Genomic DNA, 22,684 nt, shown 5'->3' on the forward strand with positions numbered 1-22,684 from the left:
CCAAAACAGAGAAGCTCGGTGCAGAAACCCCACACTCCATTATGCTCTTGTTATGGGCTTCCCCGCTTAGAGAAAGCGCAGAGGCCGCAGAGGATCTCCAAGTTTCTCACCCAGTCTCAATTAAGAACTGTACCCAAAAGGCTGCTTAGGTCTGTTTATTACCCTGGCCTCTGCTGTGATCAGTGATTTGGTGCTACCACCACCAACTTTTTACAGTGGGAGAGCTGAAAGGCCTAGGAAAGTTTCAAATGCAAGAGCAACATTACCATCTACAGCAGCTTGAGGTGGTAGGGGAAGAACAATAGTTACTTACCTGTAAACAGGTGGTCCTTCAGTATTGGTGTCTTTCATAGATTCACATGCCTGAATCATTCCCCGTCGTCGGAGTGGGAGTCCCACGGTATATATAAAAGCAATAAAATGCCATAATACATATAGCAAATATCAGAAATACCCAACCAGGAAGTAAAGTAGCACTAGCTACAGTAGAAAAAGCCTTCACAATCGTGACTATCCTAGTCATTATGTATTAGTCCAAACTGCAGCCAATCAGGCGACAGCACCCACCAGAATGTTCTCCCCAGAGGCTCAGGCTCTCAGATTTTCTCGCACAGGAGTGAAACCCCATAATGCCTGAGTGAGTCTCTGGGGGGAGGCGGGCGGGTTGCATGTGAATCTATGAAAGACACCAATACTGGAGAACCACCTGTTTACAGGTAAGTAACTATTGTTCTTCTCCAGTATTAGGGGTGTCTTTCATAGATTCACACGCCTGAATCATAATAGTAAGCAGTACTCGTAGCATAACGCTCGTAGACGTCAGAGTATCCAATATTTATACATAAATGTATACATAAATATACACAGTATAAATGAATAATAATAAACATCAACATCTGAAAACGTCTAAAGAGCAGAGAGGAGGAGGTGGAAAACAGAAGCTCACCTTATTTGAAAAGATTGCGCAGCACTGCTCTTCCAACCGAAGCATCTGCGTCGTCTGCTGAATCTAGACAGTAGTGTCTAGTAAAGGTGTGTCTGCTAGACCATGTAGCAGCTCTGCAGATCTGTCGAAGAGGCACACCAGCAAAAAGGGCAGTGGAAGAGCTAACCGCCCTTGTAGAATGTGCTCTTGGCAAGGCCTGTAAGGGTCTACCGGCCTGCTGATGACAAAGTCCAATTGTAGAGGAGACCCATCTAGCAATGGTCTGTTTTGAAACTGCACAGCCCTGGCGCTGCCGCCCATAGGCCACGAACAGTTTGTCTGTCTTGCGGATGGCAGAGGTTCTTGAAAGGTAAAACTTAAGACATCTTTTAATGTCTAACGAATGTAGTGCTCTTTCAGCTGGAGACTGTGGTGCTGGAAAGAAAGTCTTGAGGACAATCGGCTCATTCAGATGAAAATCCAAAGGCACTTTTGGCATGTACATTGGATTAGTACGCAGTACTACCGAGCCCGTAGTGAATTGGATGAAAGGCGCTTTAGATGTAAATGCCTGAATATCGCTAACCCTTCTAGCAGATGTTAAGGCTAGTAACAATGATACTTTCCATGTCAAAAATTTCAGGTCCACCTTATGGATCGGCTCGAAAGGGTGACGCATGAGCTGAGTTAGTACGACATTCAGATGCCATGCAGGAGGAGGTTTCCGTACAGGCGGAAACATACGAAACAATCCTTTGAAAAATTGTTGTATGATCCGCACAGAAAACCAAGAATTTGATCCATCTTGACGAAATCTAGAAATGGCAGCCAGGAAGACTTTAAGAGTAGAATGTGCCAAACCCAATCTGGCTAAATGCAAAAAGAAAGGAAGGATTTGCTCTGGTTTGGCATGAATGGGACGAAGACCATTAGATTGGCACCATGCACAGAAACGCCTCCACTTAAGTTTGTAAGTCTTGATCGTGGATGGAGCTCTGGCCTTCGCCAGTACCTCCTGGCAATCCTGTGGAATGTTTAAGTGTGCAAATTCCATGTGCTGAGGAGCCAAGCTGACAATTTCAGCGAGTTCGGGTCCGGATAGTACACCCTGCCTTTCTGGGTGGGAAGAAGATTCGGAATGCGAGGAAGTTGGATAGGGTTGCATTCCGAGAGAAGGAGTAGCTCGGTGAACCAGTATTGCCGGGGCCATCGTGGGGCAATCAGTATCAACCGGCATGGCTGCTTCTTCATCTTCTTGATGACTTTCGGGATCAGAGGTATCGGTGGAAAAGCGTATGCGAATATTTGATTCCAATTCAGCGAAAGGGCATCCCCGCATGAGTCCTTGTGGGGAACCCAACTTGCAAAGTATGGGCATTTCCGGTTCAGGTGTGTCGCAAACAAGTCCAGATCCGGATGCGCCCATATCTGAAAGATGCGGTCTAGAGATGGTTGATGTAATTCCCACTAGTGAGTGCAGCCCGTGGACCTGCTGAGAGAGTCCGCTAACACATTTGCGATTCCCGGGACATGGACCGCTGACAGATGGATATTGTGAGTCAGGGCCCAACTCCAAATCTCTTGTGCTTGCTGCGACAACCGGGCTGATCTCGTGCCTCCCTGCTTGTTTAGATAATGCATGCAGGTGGTGTTGTCTGTCCGAATCAAAACTGTGGCGCTTTCTAGGGTCGCTTGAAAGGACTTCAGGGCTAGAAAGATGGCTTGCAATTCTAGCCTGTTTATGTACCATCTCATTTGGATCTTGTTCCATTTTCCGCTGACCGTCATGCCTTGTAGGTGTGCACCCCAGCCTGTCATCGAAGCGTCCGTCGTTACTATGAACCTGGGCACTTCCGTGAGGAAAGAGCATCCCACTTGTATGTTGGATCCTTGACTCCACCACTGTATCGCTTCTCGCATTCGAGGCGTTATGTGGATGATATCCTCGAAGGTTCCCGATACCTGGATCCACATGCGACTGAGCTCCTCTTGCAAGGGCCTCATCCGAAGACGACAGTTGGGGGTGAGAAGAATACAGGAAGAAATCATCCCGATGACAGACTTGAACATGCGCACTGAAACGCACCTTTTTAATAACAGTGCCGCAGCCAACCGTTGTATCTTTTCCTGCCTTTCCTTTGAGATAAATACTTGGGCGAGCTTGGTGTCTAGTGTCGCTCCCAAGAAAGTCTTTCTCCTTGCTGGCGTGAGGTGCGATTTCTCGAAGTTCACTGAGAAACCCAGGCTTTGCATCAGTGACAGAGTTGTTTGAATGTGAGCTTGCACCATGTCGAAAGAACTGGCCTTGATAAGGCAATCGTCTAGATATGGATATATCTGTATCGATTGCAACCAAAGATGGGCTGCCACCGGGGCCAGTATCTTCGTAAACACTCTGGGGGCTGAGCGCAGTCCAAATGGAAGAACTTTGAACTGGAAGTCCCTGCCAGCCACTCTGAACCTTAGAAACTTCCGGTGCCTGGGAAAAATTGGTACGTGGAAGTATGAATCCTGAAGGTCGAGTGTTGCCATATACTCTCCCGCCGAAAGAAATTGGAGGATTTCTTGAAGTGTCAGCATCCTGAATGACAGCTTTTTGAAGAATTTGTTTAGGGCACGCAGGTCGAGGATGGGACGCCATTCCCCCGACTTCTTGCGAATAAGGAAAAATCTTGAGTAGAAGCCTTTTCCTTTCTGATGATGAGGTACCCTTTCTATTGCTCCCTTCCGAATCATAGTGTTGATCTGGGCAAACAGTTCCTTGAGGTGCGCTGGAGGCAGTCCTCTTGGGGGGCATTTTGGGGGAGTTTTTACGAATTCCAAAATGTGACCTCTGGCTACCACATCCAGAACCCATTTGTCTGTGGTAATTTTGGACCAATTCAAGTAATTTTGGGATATTTTTCCTCCAATTTGGTTCGGGTTGGGACAAAGTGGTGGCAGGATGCGTTCCTCACTTCTTATTGTCTCTTCCTCGATAGTTAGATTTTCCTCGAGGCTGAGAGAAATTTCCCTTTCTCTGTCCGTAAGTCTGTTGCCGATATGGCTGGAATCTTTGGTTTCCCTGGGCGGAAGTATAGGAACGCTGTTGGTTATAGCCTCCTCTATTTGAAAAATTCCCTCTTCCTCTTGCTCCACGAAAGTAAGACTTCCGGTATTGTAGGGTGCTCAGCGAACGTGCTGTCTCAGTATCCTTTTTGATGGCCTCTAGAGCATCGTCAACATGCTTTCCAAATAAGTATTCTCCATCAAATGCCATGTCTATTATTCTTGTTTGGACCTCCTGCCGAAAGGATGTTGCCTTCAACCATCCTTGCCTCCTGAGAACAGCTGCACCCGCTAGTTGACGAAATCCTGTGGCAGCAACGTCCACTGCAGCATCAATCATCTCAGACGAGACGCACTCTCCTTCCTGAAGGATCTTCTTCACTTCAGCTCTATCTGGCTTGGGAAGTTTGTCACCATACGGCGAGATGTCCGACCACATCTGCCTATCGTATCTCCCCAATATGGCTAGGGAGTTTGCGGCCCTAATGGTCGTGGCTGCAATAGTAGAAACTTTCTTCCCGATAGAATCTAGGCGTATTCCGTCCTTGTCTGGTGGAACAGAGACCTGAGATGTTGGGTTAGAAGACCTCTTTTGTGCTGCCTGCGCTACCACAGAGTCTGCTTTAGCTTGTCCAATAAGGCACGCTGGAGATGAATTTGGCGCCCCATATTTCTTGTCTACTCTCGGGAGCACTGCTGGCAAAGACTTGGCTTGGACATGATCTTTAGTCCTTCCTTCCAGATGAATTCTATGATTGGTATGGTCCAACTCTGTTTTTGTGGTGTAGATTTGAAATCATACAAGAAGCAGTCTTCTTGTTTTGACTCCATGGTTATCATGAACCTCTTTGTTGCTCTATCCATGATCTTGTGGAATGAGGCAATGTCCACAGGTGGTGACTCAGATGTAGTAGGTTCTGCCGGAGAGGGCGTGTTTGCATTATAATCTTCATACTCCGACGATTCTGACCTATTGTCCAATTCTCCTTCTTCTTGCTCCTCATGATCTGAGAACTCTTCATCTCCTGTTTGAGGAGCTATGACTTGCGACGCAGATAATGCTGGACGTCCTTCCTCCACCATCACAGAAACCACTGGCTGTGTCTGCTTAGAAAGCGGTGTCGCTGTTTTAGGTCTTGGCGTAGATACCTGAGATTCACCTGACTCTGAAGGTGGGAAACGCCTATAATAGTCACTGAGCATATACTGTAGATTGCGAAACAATTCCTCAGGCATCTGCATGCCGGGAGTAGACCTGTCCTCATGTGACGTAGGCTCTGTTTCATCCATTTCTTCCTCCATATCATCTTGAACCTTAATTCGGAGGTCAGATGGACTTCTGGCTGCTCCAAAGTTTTCATCCTCATAGGATCCTTCCTCATCGGAATCCAAAAGTTTCTCTGGCACTACTAGCGTAGAAGGAATCGCCTCAGTAGTAGCCCTTTTCTTCAACAGCGTAGCTGTAGTTGCAGGTGATGGTAACGGAATCCTTGATGTCTGTGCTGACCAGACTTGTAAGGTAGTGCAGCTTGATAGAGGCGGCGTCGATGGGATCTCCGTTTGTTGTAGAATCGGTTGCTTCGTCGACGGTACTATCGTCGACGGGGCCGTCGTCGAGGTCGTCGACGGTAACTTCGTTGACGTGGTTTTCATCGTCGACGAGGATTTCTTCGTCGACGAGGTCGTCGACGGTAACATCGTCGACGGGGACGCCGTCGAGGTCGTCGACGGTAGCTTCGTCGACGTGGACTTCGTCGTCAATGTGGATTTCATCGTCGACGGGAACATCGTCGGCAAGAGCTTCGTCGCCGGTACAATTTTCGTCGTCGACGGGGAGCCAACCGTCGATATCATAATCGTAGACGAGGAACTCGTCGACGGTACCTTAGCCGTCGTCGACGGGACAATTGTCGACGACGAGATAGGCCTGATCTGTACATGAACCAGCGTAGGCGATGAGGCCGAACACATGACAAGAGTCGGCTTTGGAGAGGAGAAAGTCATAGTGCAGGTGGTAGACGTGGCCACATGAGAGGAGACACAGTCCTTTTTTGACGTTGAAATTGTCAAAGGTGGCAACTGAGGAGGCACAGATTTTGAAGATTTCTTGGGAACTGCAGATTCCCCAGACTTCTTAGAGGGCGTACTATCCACCTTAGTAGGTGGAAGAGTCTTTTTTGAATCACTAGGCCCAGGAGTATCCAGAGAGGATTGGGCCTTCTTCGCCACCTTCGCCCTAGGAGATGAAACTTCAGTTTCAGCCTTCCTCTTAGTAGAAAGAAATGAAGAACCAGAGGCAATGCTTCCTAACTCAGACAAAGGGTCCTCCTTGTCCTTGAGCCTGTTAAGCCACAACAGCAGTCGTCCTTCTCTATCCCTGATGGTCTTAGGGGGGAAGGTCCGGCAGATCTTGCACTCCTTTGCCTTATGGTCAGGATAAAGGCAATACAAACATTTTTTGTGGGGATCTTCTTTGAATAGTCTTTGCTTCCCACAAGAATCACAGGCCCTGAACAGGGATTTTGAAGAAGACATCTGTAAACTTGAAGAAATTAACTGATCTAGAAGAAAAACTGAGCAGAGCTCAGGGAGACTCCCTTCACACGACGTGCGGTAGAAAATCTGAGAGCCTGAGCCTCTGGGGAGAACATTCTGGTGGGTGCTGTCGCCTGATTGGCTGCAGTTTGGACTAATACATAATGACTAGGATAGTCACGATTGTGAAGGCTTTTTCTACTGTAGCTAGTGCTATTTTACTTCCTGGTTGGGTATTTCTGATATTTGCTATATGTATTATGGCATTTTATTGCTTTTATATATACCGTGGAACTCCCACTCCGACGACGGGGAATGATTCAGGCATGTGAATCTATGAAAGACACCCCTAATACTGGAGAAATACTTGAGACGTGATATGTCTGCACTGACCCAAAGTAGATTTCAACTGTCTTGCTGTGTTCTCCGTCTGCACTGCCCCTAGGTGGGAGGCATCTGCCTTTTTGTGCAATCAGTCTGCACCGACTCATAAGTGGACCCCAACTGCCAAAGACACATGATCACCGCACCAAGGCCCACCAAACAGCAGTCATCTGTTCCCCTTGGAGGCAGACACCTGATCTCCCTTGCAACTGCTGTGGAAATAACGCATATTTATAACGCAGGCCTCTGCCTGCAGTCAGCACCAAGCTGCTGCAACGTGAGAGCACGTGAGGCTGCTTCTGCCCACTACAACCACAAGGACAATAACAAATGGAACATAATTAGGCTGTCCTGTTTTCAGTTTCTATTTTTGGTAAATTCTGGTGGGGTTTTTTCAGTGTTTTCAATATCTTAAAAAACAGTTGTTATCAGTGGTTACACATTTTCACGCCACTAAAAACAACAGAAAAAGTGTTTTTCCGGTGTTTATGGAACGTTTTGCTTTCATCATTGCTTGCTTTCTGCACTGAAAGAACATGGTATATAGACAGTGTACGTATAGTGTATATGAGGTCCAAAGAGATTTTTGCAAATTAATCTTATTGTAGCACACCATATAATACTTCTTCCATGAGTCTTTGGTCATGTGCGCTTGCGCTTTCCTTCCTATGTAAACTTCTGAGAAAAGGTCCTCGCAGCATTCATAGCCACTTGGGCTGAGAACCGTCAGCTAAGGGGCACATTTGCGATGACTCTTTCTTTGATGCCACATAAAGCACGAAATGATAGTGCACCAGAATGGACTAAAAAGTCAATAGCATCCCTCATTAATTCTGAAGATTGTAAAGATGCTTTCAGCAGACCATCTAAGAAGTGGCAAGGATCTCCTACAGGGAATCATTTCAGCTTGGGTATCAATTTTGACAAGTCATCACACACATTTTTTATTTACGTAGCTGAATCACTACAAATACAAACAAAATCACTCCAATCTTTGTTGAACTTGGAAAGAACCTTTTTTGCAGAGCATAACAAGTGACACTGCGTTCCATATTTTCAGAAGTCTGGTGTCACGTTTTCACCACTATCCCAGATGCTTGGTGATATATATACTTGTCACTATACATTGCATTTAATGTTTAAAACCTGAGGTGTTGGCAATTACCCTACTATCAATACTGACCCACTAGAAACTATGGTCTGATATATTAAGGGTTTTTACCCATTCTCTGTGGGCAAATGTGATGACACATATTAGGATTTTTTTTTATGAAACTAGCCATTTTACCTATCAGTGAAAGAATCAAATGCAGCCAAAATATCAAATGTGAGTTTGATATGTCCTGATTCTCTACAGTTTATATAATAATTAAACTAAACGTGAAACTAAACCCTGCATCTTTAGACCAAAGGCCATAAAACTGAAAAAAGTAAAAGGAAGAAAAAACAATATTTTTGTGGCATCATTAAAGAACAAAACTCAAGCAGAATAATGTTAGCCAGTCTTTCTTACTGCTAGCTTGTCAAACAAAGTTACATTTTATTGACTCCTTCAGTAAGAACAAAATGACTCTTTCACTTTCTTTTTCCTTTCTTTGAACGGCATTTAGTGTGTGGTTGTGCAGGTGTTTTTTCAGTGTTTATATGTTTTCACCGGTGAGGGCTATTTTTCTTTCAGTGGGGTTTTATCCGTTAAAATAGGTTTAAACCTAAAACCCCACAGACTAAACATAATTCACATTTGAACTTCTGGGGAACATAGTCTGCACAAGCTTAATTCCTGTCTATGTGAAAGATTACTGGCGGGCTAAAATAAAAAGGGTTAACAGGGTGGTAGGCAGCATGGAGAGAAGGGGAAGTGTTGTGCCCGCAGGGGAATCAGGGCTATCACCCAGAATTTACTAATTGGATTGTGTAATATTTAGAACTGCAGTGTAATTATGAGTACTTTATTTGTCCAAGAGACAAGCAATGGGCTGAACATCAAATGATTGTGTCTGTTAGTTGATTGTAAAGTTGCTTAGAAGCCAGCAACCGTGGCACGGTTATTCATTCCTTCTATTAGGTTCGGTAAGGTTGCCATGGAATTTTTAAAGTCACATGGAACCCTTATATGCCATTGGAAATGTTCACCTTTGTGTGACTTGTAGTGAGACAGGGCTTAAATGGCCAATTCTGTAACTTTGACAGGCTGGTCAATTTGAGCCAACTCAGTAACCCCTTTAAAAGAATGATAGATAACTGCATGGTATTAGCTAATTAGCAGTTACCTAGTCTTGATGTTGCCAGTTCATGCTCAGCCCAGTGTGTTACTATGTTCAACCACATCTGAGCGCGTGGGCCTTTGGGGGATTTCTAAGTGGTTGCTGTGCACCTTTAGGCCAAAGACTAGATCTAAGAATCAACAAATTATTTGAGTTTTGAGGTTATACTCACAGGCCACAGCAAGTCTTGTCATGCTCACCTCATACAGGAACCATGGAAGTATTTTCTGTATACGCTGGGCCACCATGCACAATATTAGGAGGGGGGGGGGGATAGCGGGGACGTAGAAAAGTATTTTTGATCATTATTTTTAAATATCAGTGGAAAGTTGCAACTTTGCAAGGTTTTTCATCTTGTCCCACTTGCATGAAAATCACGAGTATTGCGACAATTTATGAAAAAGTGGTTGTCTGCTGCGCATTCCCAGTGTTCATAGAAAAGCTTGGCAAACGGTTATCTTGCAGAGAAAAATTCTGGCGAAATAAACTTTGCAAACCTCTGCACAATGTGTGACTTGGCCTAGATTTTATTTTACCACTTCTTAAATACCGAATTTTACTGATTCGGTATTTAAGAAGTGGTAAAATAGAGGGGGGGGGGGGGGGGATGTAGGTATTACAGAATCGGTAAATACCGAATCGTTAAGATTCGGTTTTTACCGATTCTGTAAATACCGATTCGGTAATGCCCATTGATTCCTATGGGCATTGAAGCCCATAGGAATCAATGGGCATTACCGAATCAGTATTTACCGATTCGGTAAATACCGAATCCAGCAAGGGTGCAGGGGGTGTCACTTTGACACCCTCTAGCACCCCAAATATAGGCATGTGTGCCATGTGGCACACATACATGCCCTAAGGGCATGTCTGTGTGTCACATGGCACAGGTGTGCATGCACAGATGTGCATGCACACCTGAATTCGGTATTTTACCACACAATAGGATTGTGTGGTAAAATACCGACTCTTAAGGGCCTGTGGCACTCTTAGGAGTGCCACCTACATGTGGATTTACCGATTCGGTAAATATACCGATTCAGTATTTTACAGAATCGGTATATTTACCGAATCGGTAAAATTACCGATTCTTAAAATAACATGCCCCTACATCGGAAAACCCTAATACCGGTCGGAAACGGTAAAAATCGGCCGTTTCCGACCGGTATTAGGGCTCCTACATCTAGTTTGTGGTACAATGGAAAGTTCTGTTTTATGCTCATTATACAGAAATTCTGATAGGGTTTTATGGGGTAACGTCCTGGGCTGGACATTCTGAAATCATACAGAGTATCTGAAAGGACTTTCCAGGGTACATAGGAACACTGGCCCATACTCACACAATACAGATTATCTGGCAAGGTTTTGGACTGTACTCACATCATACAGAATGTCTGTCCAACCCTCCATGGTGATGCACTGGAAGACGGTCAGCACTGCAAACAGGATATTGTCAAACTGAGTGATCCCGTAATTCGGTCCGTCCCAGTACCTCCTGCAGATGGTCCCATTTGGGCACAGACGAGATGGCAGTTCTGTTCCACAGGGCACTTCCACCTTGATTTCGTCTGCAACAAACCACAGCAGTATGTGTTTTTGGTAACCATCATGAAAGACAACAAAACTGTTGACAGGATTTTAATTGCACATGCCCACAAAATCTCACTATGGTAGCGATGCTTCCTCAAATTGAACTTGTTCTATTTATGATTCACTTTTTTCTGAAATATGGTTTTCAGCATAGAAGCTGAGGGCTGTACTGATCCTGGGTTAAAAAACAAACTGGAAGCAACCAAACTCGCAAATAAATTCAATTCATTAGCATTTCTATTAAAAAAAACACTGTTATACTTTTGCGTTATTCTGCGTTCTTTATAGCTAGTTAACCTTAAAAATAGCCATTTAGGCAGTTAGAGCTCTTGGAAGACGCATCTCTTGTGAACAAGAAAGCGAATTCTCAGTCATTCAGTCTGAAGCGGGTTCTAAATTTCATTCTCAAACCAAATCGTAATTTCCCATTTCTTTTCCAGAGTGAAAGAAGGATAAGTTACCTACCTGTAAACCTAGTTCTCTTCCAGGGGTATCCTCATCAAAGTCATAAGCACTGAATATTCCCGCCCATGTGCGGGGACCCCGGGAATAATAAAAAATTATATATGGAAACCATATATGTACAGCTATATATATATATATATATATACAGTAGTACAGTAGTCCCTCAGTGTTTCTTGCCGCCATCTTGGAGTGCATGCCTCTGTGTTACTCACTGCCATGGTTGTGGTTTGTGGCAATTTTAGTTCTTGTGAGTGCACTTGCATGCTTTGTTGTACTACGTTAGTCCCTCTTCGCTGAAGATCACACAGGCGGAGCCCAAAATCTGCTTTTAAAATGAACCATGAAATCTTGGTTTCCTTACACACCGAACAGCATCTGAAGAAGTCAGTTAGACGAAACGCGTCATGCTGGGTGGATCAAAAGGACTACAATACCCTTGTGTGCTCCAAACTTGTGTTACCTATTTCACGTGCATGCCACTTGCACGAAGGAAGCACCCATCAGGAGTGTTCGGCAGAACAGTGGAAGTTGTATTCATCGTTAAGAAAAATTCTGCCTGAACCGCCGCTGCCAAACATATGAAGTATCTGCTAACGGAGAGTTGGACATGACGACATGGTGGAGTGTTGTTTACTTATATCAGCACTTCCAGATTCGGCATATCACCAAGCGGCAGATGTATGGGTACTAAAAAGCATGGCTCCATAATCAACCTCTCAGCGACTACGCGGTTGGAGTGAGATGCCTTTTCCCAACAAAGCATGCAAGTGCACTCACAAGAACTAAAATTGCCACAAACCACAACCATGGCAGTGAGTAACACAGAGGCATGCACTCCAAGATGGTGGCAAGAAACACTGAGGGACTACTGTACTACGTTAGTCCCTCTTCGCTGAAGATCACACAGGCGGAGCCCAAAATCTGCTTTTAAAATGAACCATGAAATCTTGGTTTCCTTACACACCGAACAGCATCTGAAGAAGTCAGTTAGACGAAACGCGTCATGCTGGGTGGATCAAAAGGACTACAATACCCTTGTGTGCTCCAAACTTGTGTTACCTATTTCACGTGCATGCCACTTGCACGAAGGAAGCACTCATCAGGAGTGTTCGGCAGAACAGTGGAAGTTGTATTCATCGTTAAGAAAAATTCTGCCTGAACCGCCGCTGCCAAACATATGAAGTATCTGCTAACGGAGAGTTGGACATGACGACATGGCGGAGTGTTGTTTACTTATATCAGCACTTCCAGATTCGGCATATCACCAAGCGGCAGATGTATGGGTACTAAAAAGCATGGCTCCATAATCAACCTCTCAGCGACTACGCGGTTGGAGTGAGATGCCTTTTCCCAACAAAGCATGCAAGTGCACTCACAAGAACTAAAATTGCCACAAACCACAACCATGGCAGTGAGTAACACAGAGGCATGCACTCCAAGATGGCGGCAAGAAACACTGAGGGACTACTGTACTACATTAGTCCCTCTTCGCTGAAGATCACACAGGCGGAGCCCAAAATCTGCTTTTAAAATGAACCATGAAATCTTGGTTTCCTTACACACCGAACAGCATCTGAAGAAGTCAGTTAGACGAAACGCGTCATGCTGGGTGGATCAAAAGGACTACAATACCCTTGTGTGCTCCAAACTTGTGTTACCTATTTCACGTGCATGCCACTTGCACGAAGGAAGCACCCATCAGGAGTGTTCGGCAGAACAGTGGAAGTTGTATTCATCGTTAAGAAAAATTCTGCCTGAACCGCCGCTGCCAAACATATGAAGTATCTGCTAACGGAGAGTTGGACATGACGACATGGCGGAGTGTTGTTTACTTATATCAGCACTTCCAGATTCGGCATATCACCAAGCGGCAGATGTATGGGTACTAAAAAGCATGGCTCCATAATCAACCTCTCAGCGACTACGCGGTTGGAGTGAGATGCCTTTTCCCAACAAAGCATGCAAGTGCACTCACAAGAACTAAAATTGCCACAAACCACAACCATGGCAGTGAGTAACACAGAGGCATGCACTCCAAGATGGCGGCAAGAAACACTGAGGGACTACTGTACTACGTTAGTCCCTCTTCGCTGAAGATCACACAGGCAGAGCCCAAAATCTGCTTTTAAAATGAACCATGAAATCTTGGTTTCCTTACACACCGAACAGCATCTGAAGAAGTCAGTTAGACGAAACGCGTCATGCTGGGTGGATCAAAAGGACTACAATACCCTTGTGTGCTCCAAACTTGTGTTACCTATTTCACGTGCATGCCACTTGCACGAAGGAAGCACCCATCAGGAGTGTTCCGCAGAACAGTGGAAGTTGTATTCATCGTTAAGAAAAATTCTGCCTGAACCGCCGCTGCCAAACATATGAAGTATCTGCTAACGGAGAGTTGGACATGACGACATGGCGGAGTGTTGTTTACTTATATCAGCACTTCCAGATTCGGCATATCACCAAGCGGCAGATGTATGGGTACTAAAAAGCATGGCTCCATAATCAACCTCTCAGCGACTACGCGGTTGGAGTGAGATGCCTTTTCCCAACAAAGCATGCAAGTGCACTCACAAGAACTAAAATTGCCACAAACCACAACCATGGCAGTGAGTAACACAGCGACATGCACTCCAAGATGGCGGCAAGAAACACTGAGGGACTACTGTACTACGTTAGTCCCTCTTCGCTGAAGATCACACAGGCGGAGCCCAAAATCTGCTTTTAAAATGAACCATGAAATCTTGGTTTCCTTACACACCGAACAGCATCTGAAGAAGTCAGTTAGACGAAACGCGTCATGCTGGGTGGATCAAAAGGACTACAATACCCTTGTGTGCTCCAAACTTGTGTTACCTATTTCACGTGCATGCCACTTGCACGAAGGAAGCACCCATCAGGAGTGTTCGGCAGAACAGTGGAAGTTGTATTCATCGTTAAGAAAAATTCTGCCTGAACCGCCGCTGCCAAACATATGAAGTATCTGCTAACGGAGAGTTGGACATGACGACATGGTGGAGTGTTGTTTACTTATATCAGCACTTCCAGATTCGGCATATCACCAAGCGGCAGATGTATGGGTACTAAAAAGCATGGCTCCATAATCAACCTCTCAGCGACTACGCGGTTGGAGTGAGATGCCTTTTCCCAACAAAGCATGCAAGTGCACTCACAAGAACTAAAATTGCCACAAACCACAACCATGGCAGTGAGTAACACAGAGGAATGCACTCCAAGATGGTGGCAAGAAACACTGAGGGACTACTGTACTACGTTAGTCCCTCTTCGCTGAAGATCACACAGGCGGAGCCCAAAATCTGCTTTTAAAATGAACCATGAAATCTTGGTTTCCTTACACACCGAACAGCATCTGAAGAAGTCAGTTAGACGAAACGCGTCATGCTGGGTGGATCAAAAGGACTACAATACCCTTGTGTGCTCCAAACTTGTGTTACCTATTTCACGTGCATGCCACTTGCACGAAGGAAGCACTCATCAGGAGTGTTCGGCAGAACAGTGGAAGTTGTATTCATCGTTAAGAAAAATTCTGCCTGAACCGCCGCTGCCAAACATATGAAGTATCTGCTAACGGAGAGTTGGACATGACGACATGGCGGAGTGTTGTTTACTTATATCAGCACTTCCAGATTCGGCATATCACCAAGCGGCAGATGTATGGGTACTAAAAAGCATGGCTCCATAATCAACCTCTCAGCGACTACGCGGTTGGAGTGAGATGCCTTTTCCCAACAAAGCATGCAAGTGCACTCACAAGAACTAAAATTGCCACAAACCACAACCATGGCAGTGAGTAACACAGAGGCATGCACTCCAAGATGGCGGCAAGAAACACTGAGGGACTACTGTACTACATTAGTCCCTCTTCGCTGAAGATCACACAGGCGGAGCCCAAAATCTGCTTTTAAAATGAACCATGAAATCTTGGTTTCCTTACACACCGAACAGCATCAGAAGAAGTCAGTTAGACGAAACGCGTCATGCTGGGTGGATCAAAAGGACTACAATACCCTTGTGTGCTCCAAACTTGTGTTACCTATTTCACGTGCATGCCACTTGCACGAAGGAAGCACCCATCAGGAGTGTTCAGCAGAACAGTGGAAGTTGTATTCATCGTTAAGAAAAATTCTGCCTGAACCGCCGCTGCCAAACATATGAAGTATCTGCTAACGGAGAGTTGGACATGACGACATGGCGGAGTGTTGTTTACTTATATCAGCACTTCCAGATTCGGCATATCACCAAGCGGCAGATGTATGGGTACTAAAAAGCATGGCTCCATAATCAACCTCTCAGCGACTACGCGGTTGGAGTGAGATGCCTTTTCCCAACAAAGCATGCAAGTGCACTCACAAGAACTAAAATTGCCACAAACCACAACCATGGCAGTGAGTAACACAGAGGCATGCACTCCAAGATGGCGGCAAGAAACACTGAGGGACTACTGTACTACGTTAGTCCCTCTTCGCTGAAGATCACACAGGCGGAGCCCAAAATCTGCTTTTAAAATGAACCATGAAATCTTGGTTTCCTTACACACCGAACAGCATCTGAAGAAGTCAGTTAGACGAAACGGGTCATGCTGGGTGGATCAAAAGGACTACAATACCCTTGTGTGCTCCAAACTTGTGTTACCTATTTCACGTGCATGCCACTTGCACGAAGGAAGCACCCATCAGGAGTGTTCGGCAGAACAGTGGAAGTTGTATTCATCGTTAAGAAAAATTCTGCCTGAACCGCCGCTGCCAAACATATGAAGTATCTGCTAACGGAGAGTTGGACATGACGACATGGCGGAGTGTTGTTTACTTATATCAGCACTTCCAGATTCGGCATATCACCAAGCGGCAGATGTATGGGTACTAAAAAGCATGGCTCCATAATCAACCTCTCAGCGACTACGCGGTTGGAGTGAGATGCCTTTTCCCAACAAAGCATGCAAGTGCACTCACAAGAACTAAAATTGCCACAAACCACAACCATGGCAGTGAGTAACACAGAGGCATGCACTCCAAGATGGCGGCAAGAAACACTGAGGGACTACTGTACTACGTTAGTCCCTCTTCGCTGAAGATCACACAGGCGGAGCCCAAAATCTGCTTTTAAAATGAACCATGAAATCTTGGTTTCCTTACACACCGAACAGCATCTGAAGAAGTCAGTGAGACGAAACGCGTCATGCTGGGTGGATCAAAAGGACTACAATACCCTTGTGTGCTCCAAACTTGTGTTACCTATTTCACGTGCATGCCACTTGCACGAAGGAAGCACTCATCAGGAGTGTTCGGCAGAACAGTGGAAGTTGTATTCATCGTTAAGAAAAATTCTGCCTGAACCGCCGCTGCCAAACATATGAAGTATCTGCTAACGGAGAGTTGGACATGACGACATGGCGGAGTGTTGTTTACTTATATCAGCACTTCCAGATTCGGCATATCACCAAGCGGCAGATGTATGGGTACTAAAAAGCATGGCTCCATAATCAACCTCTCAGCGACTACGCGGTTGGAGTGAGATGCCTTTTCCCAACAAAGCATGCAAGTGCACTCACAAGAACTAAAATTGCCACAAACCACAACCATGGCAGTGAGTAACACAGAGGCATGCACTCCAAGATGGCGGCAAGAAACACTGAGGGACTACTGTACTACATTAGTCCCTCTTCGCTGAAGATCACACAGGCGGAGCCCAAAATCTGCTTTTAAAATGAACCATGAAATCTTGGTTTCCTTACACACCGAACAGCATCTGAAGAAGTCAGTTAGACGAAACGCGTCATGCTGGGTGGATCAAAAGGACTACAATACCCTTGTGTGCTCCAAACTTGTGTTACCTATTTCACGTGCATGCCACTTGCACGAAGGAAGCACCCATCAGGAGTGTTCGGCAGAACAGTGGAAGTTGTATTCATCGTTAAGAAAAATTCTGCCTGAACCGCCGCTGCCAAACATATGAAGTATCTGCTAACGGAGAGTTGGACATGACGACATGGCGGAGTGTTGTTTACTTATATCAGCACTTCCAGATTCGGCATATCACCAAGCGGCAGATGTATGGGTACTAAAAAGCATGGCTCCATAATCAACCTCTCAGCGACTACGCGGTTGGAGTGAGATGCCTTTTCCCAACAAAGCATGCAAGTGCACTCACAAGAACTAAAATTGCCACAAACCACAACCATGGCAGTGAGTAACACAGAGGCATGCACTCCAAGATGGCGGCAAGAAACACTGAGGGACTACTGTACTACGTTAGTCCCTCTTCGCTGAAGATCACACAGGCAGAGCCCAAAATCTGCTTTTAAAATGAACCATGAAATCTTGGTTTCCTTACACACCGAACAGCATCTGAAGAAGTCAGTTAGACGAAACGCGTCATGCTGGGTGGATCAAAAGGACTACAATACCCTTGTGTGCTCCAAACTTGTGTTACCTATTTCACGTGCATGCCACTTGCACGAAGGAAGCACCCATCAGGAGTGTTCGGCAGAACAGTGGAAGTTGTATTCATCGTTAAGAAAAATTCTGCCTGAACCGCCGCTGCCAAACATATGAAGTATCTGCTAACGGAGAGTTGGACATGACGACATGGCGGAGTGTTGTTTACTTATATCAGCACTTCCAGATTCGGCATATCACCAAGCGGCAGATGTATGGGTACTAAAAAGCATGGCTCCATAATCAACCTCTCAGCGACTACGCGGTTGGAGTGAGATGCCTTTTCCCAACAAAGCATGCAAGTGCACTCACAAGAACTAAAATTGCCACAAACCACAACCATGGCAGTGAGTAACACAGCGGCATGCACTCCAAGATGGCGGCAAGAAACACTGAGGGACTACTGTACTACGTTAGTCCCTCTTCGCTGAAGATCACACAGGCAGAGCCCAAAATCTGCTTTTAAAATGAACCATGAAATCTTGGTTTCCTTACACACCGAACAGCATCTGAAGAAGTCAGTTAGACGAAACGCGTCATGCTGGGTGGATCAAAAGGACTACAATACCCTTGTGTGCTCCAAACTTGTATTACCTATTTCACGTGCATGCCACTTGCACGAAGGAAGCACCCATCAGGAGTGTTCGGCAGAACAGTGGAAGTTGTATTCATCGTTAAGAAAAATTCTGCCGGAACCGCCGCTGCCAAACATATGAAGTATCTGCTAACGGAGAGTTGGACATGACGACATGGCGGAGTGTAGTTTACTTATATCAGCACTTCCAGATTCGGCATATCACCAAGCGGCAGATGTATGGGTACTAAAAAGCATAGCTCTATAATCAACCTCTCAGCGACTACGCGGTTGGAGTGAGATGCCTTTTCCCAACAAAGCATGCAAGTGCACTCACAAGAACTAAAATTGCCACAAACCACAACCATGGCAGTGAGTAACACAGAGGCATGCACTCCAAGATGGCGGCAAGAAACACTGAGGGACTACTGTACTACGTTAGTCCCTCTTCGCTGAAGATCACACAGGCAGAGCCCAAAATCTGCTTTTAAAATGAACCATGAAATCTTGGTTTCCTTACACACCGAACAGCATCTGAAGAAGTCAGTTAGACGAAACGCGTCATGCTGGGTGGATCAAAAGGACTACAATACCCTTGTGTGCTCCAAACTTGTGTTACCTATTTCACGTGCATGCCACTTGCACGAAGGAAGCACCCATCAGGAGTGTTCGGCAGAACAGTGGAAGTTGTATTCATCGTTAAGAAAAATTCTGCCTGAACCGCCGCTGCCAAACATATGAAGTATCTGCTAACGGAGAGTTGGACATGACGACATGGCGGAGTGTTGTTTACTTATATCAGCACTTCCAGATTCGGCATATCACCAAGCGGCAGATGTATGGGTACTAAAAAGCATGGCTCCATAATCAACCTCTCAGCGACTACGCGGTTGGAGTGAGATGCCTTTTCCCAACAAAGCATGCAAGTGCACTCACAAGAACTAAAATTGCCACAAACCACAACCATGGCAGTGAGTAACACAGAGGCATGCACTCCAAGATGGCGGCAAGAAACACTGAGGGACTACTGTACTACGTTAGTCCCTCTTCGCTGAAGATCACACAGGCGGAGCCCAAAATCTGCTTTTAAAATGAACCATGAAATCTTGGTTTCCTTACACACCGAACAGCATCTGAAGAAGTCAGTTAGACGAAACGCATCATGCTGGGTGGATCAAAAGGACTACAATACCCTTGTGTGCTCCAAACTTGTGTTACCTATTTCACGTGCATGCCACTTGCACGAAGGAAGCACCCATCAGGAGTGTTCGGCAGAACAGTGGAAGTTGTATTCATCGTTAAGAAAAATTCTGCCTGAACCGCCGCTGCCAAACATATGAAGTATCTGCTAACGGAGAGTTGGACATGACGACATGGCGGAGTGTTGTTTACTTATATCAGCACTTCCAGATTCGGCATATCACCAAGCGGCAGATGTATGGGTACTAAAAAGCATGGCTCCATAATCAACCTCTCAGCGACTACGCGGTTGGAGTGAGATGCCTTTTCCCAACAAAGCATGCAAGTGCACTCACAAGAACTAAAATTGCCACAAACCACAACCATGGCAGTGAGTAACACAGAGGCATGCACTCCAAGATGGCGGCAAGAAACACTGAGGGACTACTGTACTACGTTAGTCCCTCTTCGCTGAAGATCACACAGGCAGAGCCCAAAATCTGCTTTTAAAATGAACCATGAAATCTTGGTTTCCTTACACACCGAACAGCATCTGAAGAAGTCAGTTAGACGAAACGCGTCATGCTGGGTGGATCAAAAGGACTACAATACCCTTGTGTGCTCCAAACTTTTCTGTAGGATCCCCACCTACACGTTTCGGACAAAAAGCTGTCCCTGTTTTTTTTTTTTTTTGTACCGTGACCAGGGACAGCTTTTTGTCCGAAACGCGTAGGTGGGGATCCTACAGAAAATAAACCCAAGCATTTAACACAACGGAGTAGTGTGCGGCGTGTTTCTTTATTGAAACGTCTTTGCTGAAAGGTATTTTGCGAGGGTGTCCTGAACCTCGCCGCCGGCACCAGCTACAGACGCTCCTCTCACTCTTGGGACATTTGCTCATAAATATATATATATATATATATATATATATATATATATATATATATATATATATATATATATATATATATATATATATATATATATATATATATATATATATATACACATACATACATACATAAATAATCTTTTCCCATACCAGTGCACCTTCCAAATGGAGGCTAAACAATGTAATTGCACACCTAAAGACTATATTTGCCAATACATAAAACACAACAGGGCAAGTAGTACTTGAACTCTGTTTTTTAATGATTGAAACACTCATTAAGAGCAAAGAAAAGACTTGCAAATAAGTAGACATTGTTAGCCTACAGGCTGCATTGCAAAACAATAGCATGGAAAATAAAAGCATTTTCAACCAAAAACTGGCACAGTACCTTTAAGGCAGCTATGACCCCCAGCTTCCGATCATGCCTCAGGGGTGACAGTTAGGTCAGTTGTTCTTTGCATAACCCTGAAGGTCAGGGCGCAAATATATCCTTTAATATTTCTGAAATAATCTCATTTGTCTAGGGAGGTGGGTGGGTTGCTTATGACTTTGATGAGGATACCCCTGGAAGAGAACTAGTATTACAGGTAAGTAACTTATCCTTCTCTTCTAGGGGACCCTCATCAATAGTCATAAGCACTGAATAGAATAGCAAGCCCATCAACCACCTGCAGACAATTGAGAAACAGAGTGATCCATTCAACAACAACCGAAAAATCAGCTGTTGAACAGATTTCTCAAGGAGGCTTGAGAGTCGCCCTAGTATCTGAGACAAGACAGTAGTGCCTAGTAAACGTGTGTACTGATCTCCAAGTGGCCGCTTTACAGATCTGGGAGAGCGGTACATTATTGAGGAAAGCAGTTGTGGCTGCTTTTCCTCTCGTGGAATGAGCTTTGGGAGTGGATAAGAGTGGTTTTTACTGTTAACTGGTAAGCTAATTTAATGCAAGAAACTATCCATCTGGAGATGGATCTTTTTCTTGCTGGGAAACCTGTTCTGACTGAACCATAGTTGATGAAGAGGTGTTCAGACTTTCTCAATGGCTTCGACCTTTCTAGATAAAACTTCAAAACCTTTTTAAGATCTAATGAATGTAGCGCCCTCTCCGCTGGAGTGGAGGGGTTAGGAAAAAAAGTCGGGGGAGAAATAGTTTGATTTAAGTGAAAATCAGACACTACCTATGGAAGGAAGGATGTGTTCTGAGCACCACCCTATTGAGATGGAAGACTAGATAGGGTTCTATGGAGCAGAGAGCATGTATCTCACTCACACTACAATCCGAGGTGATAGCCACCAAGAAAACGACCTTCTACGTAAGGTGTTGCAAAGTCGCTTTGTGGATAGGTTCAAAGGGTGGACCCATCAGTTTGGACAGCACCAAGTTCAGTTCCCAAGTAGGTGAAGTGGGCTGAACCGGAGGGTAGACTTTCTTAAGGCCCTGAAGGAAATCCTTCACCACTTGTAACTGGGAAAAAAGGGATGAGAAGGTGAACGCCTATAAGCCGTAATGGCCGCCAGGTGCACATTAATGGAGGAGAATTTCAAACCTGCTCTGACTAGGTGAAGTAGATATGGTAAGATTACATCCTCCTGCCCCCTGATGGGACTACAATTATTCTGCAACACCATATATAGAAGCGTTTCCATTTGCAAGCATGGGAGTGCCTGGTGGAAGGTCTCCTTGCCTCTTTCAATATAGGCATGCAATCTTGAAGTAGACTTAGATGTCCATATTGGAGGACCTCAGGAGCCATGCTGCTAAGTTCAGTGATGGAAGGTTGGGATGATGAATCCTCCCGTTCATCTTGGACAACAGGTCCGGTCTGCACGGCAGCCTCCTTTGTGGCTTCAGTGACATATGTAGAAGGTTCGGGTTCCCACACTGCCTCGGCCATTCCGGAGCAATTAGTATCATTGTGGTGTCCGAGTGGGACAGTTTGGTCACCACTTTCGGGATGAGAGGCAGGGGTTGAAAAGCGTACACAAATGCCCCTGACCAGTTGATCAAAAGGACATTCCCCCTCGATCCTGGTCGGTAGTATCTTGAGGCGAAGTCTTGGCATTTTTTGTTTTCCTCGTCTACGAACAAGTCTATGCTTGGGTGGCCCGAAGCTTGAAAGATGTCATCGACCACTTCGTTGTTGAGAACCCAGTCCTGCTGCTCTGCAAAGTGACGACTGAGAGCGTCCGCTTGAGAATTCTGCTCCCCCGGCAGATGAACTGCTGTGATGGATAGCTTCCTCGCCAGCAGCCAGTTCCAAAGGGACTGTGCTTCCAATGACAGAGTCCTCGATCGAGTTCCCCCCTGCTTGTTCAGGTGGTACATTGTGGTGGTATTGTCCATTTTTTACTAGGATGGAACTCGCCTGAAT

The 22,684-nt window shown here is 45.3% G+C and overlaps 1 protein-coding gene across 14 annotated transcripts in view; it reads right to left on the reverse strand.

Annotated features, from left to right (window-relative positions):
• The window catches only part of CACNA1A (calcium voltage-gated channel subunit alpha1 A), a 1,308,076-nt gene that overhangs the window by 867,026 nt on the left and 418,366 nt on the right, over window positions 1–22,684 (reverse strand). For all 14 annotated transcript variants that reach the window (XM_086961990.1, XM_086962030.1, XM_086962039.1 and 11 more), the window contains one exon: window positions 10,537–10,724. In XM_086961990.1, the coding sequence (XP_086818116.1) occupies window positions 10,537–10,724 (188 nt within the window). The remainder of the gene's footprint in view (window positions 1–10,536; window positions 10,725–22,684) is intronic.

This window comes from Lissotriton vulgaris, chromosome 1_1 (genome assembly GCF_964263255.1).
Source record: "Lissotriton vulgaris chromosome 1_1, aLisVul1.2, whole genome shotgun sequence".
NCBI lineage: Eukaryota > Metazoa > Chordata > Amphibia > Caudata > Salamandridae > Lissotriton > Lissotriton vulgaris.